Raw genomic sequence first — 9,194 nt, 5'->3', positions numbered from 1 at the left:
TGTATTCCCTTATGTATAACAGTTAGACCCCCCCACACCACCACCATACACAGACACACACACACACACACACACACACACACACACACACACACACACACACACACACACACACACACACATTTTTCCATGTAGCCCACCGGCTTACTTTTTTCATAGACTGGTTATAATGTTGCTATGTGACTAATCAAAAAATTTAACGTTTTAACATTTTCTTGGCGATGTAGTAAGACTGGAGTCTAGTGGAGACGGATTCTTTGCTTTACTTGACACGAATGTAGTTTTTCTAAGTAAAATCATGAATACAAGATGCAGGTCAGCCCCACCTCTCTCATACCTCACACGCACGCACGTCTCAAAAGCTGTCGGGGACTTCATAACAGCCCAGGATCATGTTCTGGGAAAGAGCCACTGCGAGTCTCATCTTCATTGCGACTCCTGCATTTATGGTGCTGCAAGGAAGGCTCGCTGTAAACGACCACCCATAACGCGTTTTGAGCCGACAGGGGCAAACCAGCAAGATCCAGGTGAGGGTGTTTGAGAGCATTTACTTTTTCTTTTCTTTTTTTGTGCTTTAAATCACGTAGAAGTTGTTGAGCGTATTCACACTTGATCAACTATCTGTGCTACTGCGCATCAAAAGGTTGCACGTGTCCAGTTTTATCCACGTGCCAACACGTTTCTAATGTGCTTTGGCAATACTATGTCACAGAATAGATGCCAGTAAAGCCCCGCTGAAGTGAATTGAACTGAATTCACTCGTGAACGTGTTGTCAGATGTAAAGTCAACGAGCACCATCTCGATTTGTCACCGCGATACGACAGGTGTGTGGGCGAGTGTGCGTAATTCGGAGCCGTCGTCAGTTTCCACCAGTTGAGGGGAACAGTAGTTTGCAACAAAGCAGCGTTCATATTACACCGCCGAGGGGGGAAGCTGGGAGTTAAAAGGAGAAACTAATGTGCCTTGTTATGTCGAATTGTTCGTCTCGTCCCCATCACACATTTGACGGTCATCTGTGTCCAGAACGAACTGCGTTTGTTTGTTTATTTATTTATTTTCGTTGATCGTAAGAAATTACTTATCTATGCAAAAATCGAGGGGTATCGTTTCACGTGTGCTGCAGGGACTGGTTCATAGTAGTCTGTTTATCACTGCGTTATCTCAACACGACCAGCAATGCTCATAATAAAGCCTACTGCTCATAACTGACAACTTCACCAACCATTTACTTTGCGATTTGGAAGATAGATAGATAGATAGATAGATAGACATGAATAAATATATAACATAAGTTCATATTAAGTCAGTTAATGGCACACTGTTGACGTGCAACTGTCCACTATACAAAGTACAGCACATTTTTGTTGATGTTAAATATCGCCATTTTGACACATACAGAAAATAAACTATAAAATCACTCATGTTTGCCACTACACTAAAAAAAACATGTACAAAGCGACAGTTTGATTAGAATACTATTCCTAATGTAAACTACTAATAAGACACGTTAGCCCCTAGCTAACGGGTCTGACCCTTTAGCCGAGCGGTTAGCGATGTCGCCTTGTGGTGCAGTACACCGCGTACGAATCCCGCACCGGGCAAGAAAATAACCGGTTACAATGGTGGCAGCGGTGGGATCCGGGAGTGTGCAGGTCCTCAGAAGTCTCTTCGGAGCGCGGCAATAACAAAGCGCGAGGGCGCGCTTCCGGGGAGGGTGACGACTGTAAACTAATAATAAGACACGTTAGCCCCTAGCTAACGGGTCTGACCCTTTAGCCGAGCGGTTAGTGATGTCGCCTTGTGGTTACACTAAATTGCAAAAATACAGAGTCGGTTAGTTGCCTCTTAAGAATTAACAACTTATTGCTTGATGTGCTTGTGTCGGCACTGACTTAATGGATTTCTGCTCAAGACAGTGTGGTTTCTTTCTAACAGTGCTAATTCATATGACAAAGAGTCTTCCTTCTTTGCTTTAAGACATATTGGCCCCGTTTGAGATCTGCAGTCAAGTTGCTGATGATGAATGTGTAAATAGCTCAGGACATTTCTGAGACAGCCGCCCTTCTGCTCCGGTCTGCGCCATGCCGCTCTCTATAGGGCTGCTGCACGATGTTAGCGAAACACGCGATAACCTTGTTGAATGTTGCGATGATGACTCCCGATAAATAAACAAATATGGAAGTGTACAGTTTCAATGTCTTTCTGCTTTACGTTTGCTGCTAACGTAGACCCCAGACAATGAACAGCCCGTGCACGCATTATTTCCATTCCAGCAACATGGTTTTATTTGGGGGGGGGGTGCTCCTGGCTACAGCCGCCATATTGACAATGAACAAATACCACCAACTTGGTTGCATGGCAATACAGTTTTTCATCACTTTAACAGAACATATGGGCCTATCTAAAGCAGCTACTAGGAGTTTATATTAAAAATGATTACGTAACAGTCTCAATTTAAAACTGATGTCTTACCAGTTTTGCAGAGTGAGTAACTGATGTTCGAATTTTATTTTTTATATTATATTTTGTTGTTACTGAGGAGGAATCAGCCAAGTGACACTACCGCCTTTTTCGAAAGTCAACACAAACTGCATGGCACGTGCATATACCATTTATCGCAGTTCAAGCAGTCTTTTGCGATACGTATATAGCGCATGTTGATATCGCGATGAAGGTACATTTTCGATATATTGTGCAGCCCTACCGTTCTCTTTCACTCAGGTAAGCCTGTTGTTCATTCAGAGTTGCCTGTCATCCATTGTGATCACATGGATTGATTTGTTTTAGTTTATAAAGTGTGACTCACAAGATTATGAAACAAGTTAGGGCACAAAAAAAACCCAAAACAAAAAACGAAAAGCTGAGGCGTCTGGGTAGCGCAGCGGTCTATTCCGTTGCCTACCAACACGGGGTTGGCCAGTTCGAATCCCTGTGTTACCTCCGGCTTGGTCAGGCGTCCCTACAGACGCAACTGGCCGAGTCTACGGATGGGAAGCCGGATGTGGGTATGTGTCATGGTCGCTGCACTAGCGCCTCTTCTGGTCGGTCGGGGCGCCTGTTCGGGGGGGGGGGGATAGTGTGATCCCCCTCCCACGCGCTACATCCCCCTAGCGAAACTTCTCACTGTCGGGTGAAAAGAAGCGGCCGGCGACTCCACATGGGGGAGGCCTGTGGTAGTCTGCAGCCCTCCCCGGATCGGCAAATCGGGTGGAGCAGCGACCGGGACAGCTCGGAAGAATGGGGTGATTGGTCGGATACAATTGGAGAGAAAAGGGCGAAAAAAAAGAAAAGCTGAGTCGATGATAACCAAAAGCTATTACATCTGCAGGACTGCCTAGAAAAATCCAGCATGTCCTATGCTTAATGACTGCTCAAAGTAAAATGTTTATTTTTAATTTGTCTTTTATTCCTTCTTTTGCCATAAGATCTCCACGGTTCAACAAGAACAGGAATATAAAGAAGATATTTTGACACCTCTGGTCATCACTTCACCCTTCCCCATACAAGGCTACTTGCTAAAATGGAACCCCCTATGCAGAGCAATTTCTTCTTGAACTTATCGAAACCACGGAGCCCATTCCACGATGCAACCGTGCAACTAAACACCTCTGGGAATTACACCAATGACCAGTCCCCAATCGACCCCCTCTTTGAAATTCTTGGCCCAAGGCGGTCTCCCTACTTCGTCCCTATAACGCTCATTTACCTCCTCATTTTCTTCACTGGCTTGTCCGGCAATCTGCTGACATGCACAGTGATAGCCAAACACAAGAAAATGCGTAACCCCACCAATCTGTACCTGTTGAGCCTGGCTGTGTCCGACCTCCTCATGCTCTTGTTCGGAATGCCCCTAGAGATTTACGACCTGTGGCAAAACTACCCATTCTCCTTTGGTGAGGGAGGCTGCTATTTCAAAACTTTCCTCTTCGAGACTGTCTGCTTCGCCTCCATCCTTAACGTCATGGCCCTGAGTGTGGAGAGGTATGTGGCTGTTGTGCACCCGCTCAAGATACGCTACATCTCCACCAACGAGCACGCCAAGAGGGTCATCATATTCGTGTGGGCAATGTCCATGGTGTGTGCCATCCCCAACACATCGCTGCATGGCATCTTCTACCTGCCAGAGTGGACGAATGAGTCGGCCATATGCACCGTGGTCAAACCGTTGTGGATCTACAACTTGATCATCCTGATCACAACTGTTTGCTTCTATTTTGTGCCCATGGTCATGATTAGTGTGCTGTACCTAGTGATGGGTATCCATTTGGGCAGAGCCGGGCACCATCTCAGCAGGAACCATGGAAAGAACTGCACCTCCGATACCAGAGGAAAGATCCATTTGGAGAATGGCCACAGGAGACAGGTCACCAAGATGCTCTGTAAGATTTTCCTTGTATTTCTCACTGTACTAACCATAACAAGACTAGGGTAGCCATGGGGAGGGGTTTTGGGTTTGTTTCACTCTTGAAATACTTTTGACAGTTCCAAACATTAGGTTCTTTGGCATAAATGCATTGTTTTACATCACAGCATAGTCAGCCAAACACTTGCCTTGTTTTACACAGCCCATGACCTTAATTGATGGTAATATATATGAAATTACACAAAAAATCAGTCTTATATCTTAACCATCCTCTTTGTTCGAGAGAAATATTTTTTGGAATATATTTTTTTCTTTTTTTTGCCCTACCATCTGCCGCATAAATAGTTTGGCAGCTAATTTGAATGAGAAATATAGTGTTTGCCTTCAATTTGAGAGGGGCTTTACCTGGGTTTATTTTTACTTATGTCGTTCTTTTGCAAGTTCTAAACTGGGTAGATAGAGAAAACAGGAAAAAGTGACTTTTTGGGACACTGAAAAAAGCACAAAAAAACAAAACAAAAACAAAACACTGAATTGGACGACAGTGCTGGACATTGGATAGTGCAAGAAGTGAGGAAAGCAGCACAGCAGTACTGGTTGTGTGCACATGGCTGTGGATGTGACTGTAGATGACTCTGGAGTCATCTTCAGTCACATCCACAGCCATGTGCATCTATGTAATTAACAGTCTACACTATTGATGATGAACCTCCCGAAATAAATTGCTGGCTATGCCAGTGTATAGCAACGTTCATCACCTTCAGCCAAGGTACTGTGTATAATGTATTGAATCAATTTGTTGTATTTAATATGTAATACTAATCATGGTTTTAATACACATAATTTTAGTTCTAAAATAAGTTTCTGCAGGGTGCAAGTATACCACGGTTTTCGGGGGAGCTACTTTTTGAGCTGGGGGGCACCCTTCAGAGAGGACTGACAATGATGAAGATATTAGTATGCTGAGGGTTTCTTCTTCACTCAATATCCCCTGTACTTTGGGTCACAACAAATTTTTGTATATTGGCATAATTCTTGCACCACATAGTAGAGAATTACCTTAACTCATTGAATAATTGATGTATTATGTCCAAAGAATTCTGGTTATAATTCAATAAATGAAAAATCCGTCACCAAGCCCCCAGTTAAACATAATGTTGGCACGGATGAAGATTGTGATAACAGGGCATGTAAGCCCACTTGGTTGTTACTGTTATTTCACAGACTGAGAAGTTTCCCCACACAGGATATTATTTTTTGTCAATGTCTTGTTGAGTTACAATTGAGAATCTGTTAAAGGAAGAGACACACCCTTAACAGGTTGCCAGCACATTACAGAAAACACACACATGTATATACATACATACATATGTTGTATGTATGTATATATATATGTGTGTGTGTGTATATATATATATATATATATATATATATATATATATAGGTAGGTGGGTAGGTAGAGCAGCTGATGAGTGCATGATGCACGAAACAGGTCTGTACTGCTATGTATTGAAACATTTCTTTTCCGCTCCTCATTAGTCAAGCACTTAAAACAACACCATTGACGGTTTCGGAAAAAAACAATATATATATACACTACCGTTCAAAAGTTTGGGATCACCCAAACAATTTTGTGTTTTCCATGAAAAGTCACACTTATTCACCACCATATGTTGTGAAATGAATAGAAAATAGAGTCAAGACATTGACAAGGTTAGAAATAATGATTTGTATTTGAAATAAGATTTTTTTTACATCAAACTTTGCTTTCGTCAAAGAATCCTCCATTTGCAGCAATTACAGCATTGCAGACCTTTGGCATTCTAGCTGTTAATTTGTTGAGGTAATCTGGAGAAATTGCACCCCACGCTTCCAGAAGCAGCTCCCACAAGTTGGATTGGTTGGATGGGCACTTCTTGCGTACCATACGGTCAAGCTGCTCCCACAACAGCTCAATGGGGTTCAGATCTGGTGACTGCGCTGGCCACTCCATTACCGATAGAATACCAGCTGCCTGCTTCTGCTCTAAATAGTTCTTGCACAATTTGGAGGTGTGTTTAGGGTCATTGTCCTGTTGTAGGATGAAATTGGCTCCAATCAAGCGCTGTCCACTGGGTATGGCATGGCGTTGCAAAATGGAGTGATAGCCTTCCTTATTCAGAATCCCTTTTACCCTGTACAAATCTCCCACCTTACCAGCACCAAAGCATCCCCAGACCATCACATTACCTCCACCATGCTTAACAGATGGCGTCAGGCATTCTTCCAGCATCTTTTCATTTGTTCTGCGTCTCACAAACGTTCTTCTTTGTGATCCAAACACCTCAAACTTGGATTCATCCGTCCACAACACTTTTTTCCAGTCTTCCTCTGTCCAATGTCTGTGTTCTTTTGCCCATCTTAATCTTTTTTTTTTATTGGTCAGTCTCAGATATGGCTTTTTCTTTGCCACTCTGCCCTGAAGCCCAGAATCCCGCAGCCGCCTCTTCACTGTAGATGTTGACACTGGTGTTTTGCGGGTACTATTTAATGAAGATGCCAGTTGGGGACCTGTGAGGCGTCTGTTTCTCAAACTAGAGACTCTAATGTACTTATCTTCTTGCTCAGTTGTGCAACGCGGCCTCCCACTTCTTTTTCTACTCTGGTTAGAGCCCGTTTGTGCTGTCCTCTGAAGGGAGTAGTACACACCGGTGTAGGAAATCTTCAATTTCTTAGCAATTTCTCGCATGGAATAGCCTTCATTTCTAAGAACAAGAATAGACTGTCGAGTTTCAGATGAAAGTTCTCTTTTTCTGGCCATTTTGAGCGTTTAATTGACCCCACAAATGTGATGCTCCAGAAACTCAATCTGCTCAAAGGAAGGTCAGTTTTGTAGCTTCTGTAACGAACTAAACTGTTTTCAGATGTGTGAACATGATTGCACAAGGGTTTTCTAATCATCAATTAGCCTTCTGAGCCAATGAGCAAACACATTGTACCATTAGAACACTGGAGTGATAGTTGCTTGAAATGGGCCTCTATACACCTATGTAGATATTGCACCAAAAACCAGACATTTGCAGCTAGAATAGTCATTTACCACATTAGCAATGTATAGAGTGTATTTCTTTAAAGTTAAGACTAGTTTAAAGTTATCTTCATTGAAAAGTACAGTGCTTTTCCTTCAAAAATATGGACATTTCAATGTGATCCCAAACTTTTGAACGGTAGTGTATATATATATATATATATATATATATATATAGACACACTCACACAAGGCATTTTCGCCCACAGAACTGCCGCTCACTGGATATTTTCTCTTTTTCGGACCATTCTCTGTAAACCCTAGAGATGGTTGTGCGTGAAAATCCCAGTAGATCAGCATTTTCTGAAATACTCAGACCAGCCCGTCTGGCACCAACAACCATGCCACGTTCAAAGTCACTTAAATCACCTTTCTTCCCCATTCTAATGCTCGGTTTGAACTGCAGCAGATCATCTTGACCATGTCTACATGCCTAAATGCATTGAGTTGCTGCCATGTGATTGGCTGATTAGAAATGTGCGTTAACGAGCAGTTGGACAGGTGTGCCTAATAAAGTGGCCGGTGAGTGTATATATATATATAATCTCTTCTAGGCTCTGACCAAATGTATCTCTGGGGCAATTTTTTTTTTATTCATTTTTTTACATTGAGTGGTGTTGTGCAGAAGTAAGCTAATCATATGGCTTAGTTTGTTGATTTCCATATGGCAACTAGTCCACATGACAGCTGTTGTAAATATCCACGTCCCTGTTGTCTGTCTTCATCAGAGAGAGGCCTCTGTGCACTCCATGCTTTGGACACTGAAAGAGGGATGCAGAGAGTGGTCTGTATGAACAAACATGCCAGTTTTGTAACCTTTAATGCCAAATCACGCTCCATTAGCTCATGAAGCAGTTGGCTGTAGGCACACGTTTACTTTGTGTAGTTTCAGCTCTCAGTTATATAGGCAGTGAGAACAGAATACATGTTCCCAGCATTTAGATAGCTTTTGTCATTCCAAGTTAAAGTACATGGCTTGAGCCCCAGTAACTTTTCTTCCTTTCTTTCTTTGTTACGTTATCTCTTTCTGTCTTTCATGGTCTTCTAGCAATCGTTGTGGCTGTGTTTGGGGTGTGCTGGGCCCCCTTCCACATCGAGCGGCTCCTCTGGAGTTCCATCAGGCAGTGGACCGACTTGATGCATGTTATCCATCAGTTTGTCCACATCCTGTCAGGTATCCTCTTCTACCTCAGCTCTGCTGTCAACCCCATCATCTACAACCTGCTCTCCACACGTTTCTGTGAGTGCTTTAGAGAACTTGTCTGTTCCCAGAAGAAGGACAGTGCCTCTCTCCGAGACTCTCAATCCTTCCCTAAGATTTTTTTGGGCCCCTCCATCCCAAGTCCCAAAGCACAGGCAAAGGGTAAAACTCCAACTCTTTAATCCCTTTGCAGTCTCCCAGTGTGTCTCTGAGCATAGACACCTTTCAATCTTCACATGTACAAGAGTCTGATTGCGTAACCTCCACACAGAGAGTGAGATTTGACAACTCATTTAAGTGGGGAAACAAATAAGATAATAAGCCACTAATATAGATACATAATACATTGAGAATGCATTTGGGAATTACATGAGAGAGCTGTATTAGCAGAATAAATTGGATTAAATCAGCCTCCTTGCATGATATTTCAGTGGTGCCAATTTGTATATTCTATGCTACTGTATGCTTGGGTTAGCTAATTTAGCTAACTAGCTAACAACCAAGTGGAACATTACACAAGGGACTTGCTGTTATTTGGACTGATGGCAAGTTGGAGAAGGAA

At 42.8% G+C, this 9,194-nt stretch overlaps 1 protein-coding gene across 1 annotated transcript; it reads left to right on the top strand.

Moving 5' to 3' along the window:
* The first annotated feature begins 397 nt into the window (after positions 1–397).
* Positions 398–8,919, top strand: nmur3 (neuromedin U receptor 3). Its single transcript, XM_056274987.1, has 3 exons — positions 398–527; positions 3,427–4,380; positions 8,480–8,919. The coding sequence occupies exons 2-3, from the start codon at positions 3,522–3,524 to the stop codon at positions 8,812–8,814; spliced, it is 1,194 nt and encodes a 397-aa protein (XP_056130962.1). The 5' UTR covers positions 398–527; positions 3,427–3,521; the 3' UTR covers positions 8,815–8,919.
* The last annotated feature ends 275 nt before the right edge of the window (positions 8,920–9,194 follow it).

This window comes from Lampris incognitus, chromosome 2 (genome assembly GCF_029633865.1).
Source record: "Lampris incognitus isolate fLamInc1 chromosome 2, fLamInc1.hap2, whole genome shotgun sequence".
Classification (NCBI taxonomy): Eukaryota; Metazoa; Chordata; class Actinopteri; order Lampriformes; family Lampridae; genus Lampris; species Lampris incognitus.
This window is presented reverse-complemented; position numbering and strand designations above follow the sequence as displayed.

What these genes read in the sequence shown, in the direction of transcription:
- nmur3 (XM_056274987.1), top strand. Translation starts at nt 3,522, where the DNA reads ATGGAACCCCCTATGCAGAGCAATTTCTTCTTGAACTTATCGAAACCA. An exon ending in ACAGGTCACCAAGATGCTCT is followed by an intron (nt 4,381 to 8,479) that starts GTAAGATTTTCC and finishes ATGGTCTTCTAG; the next exon opens with CAATCGTTGTGGCTGTGTTT.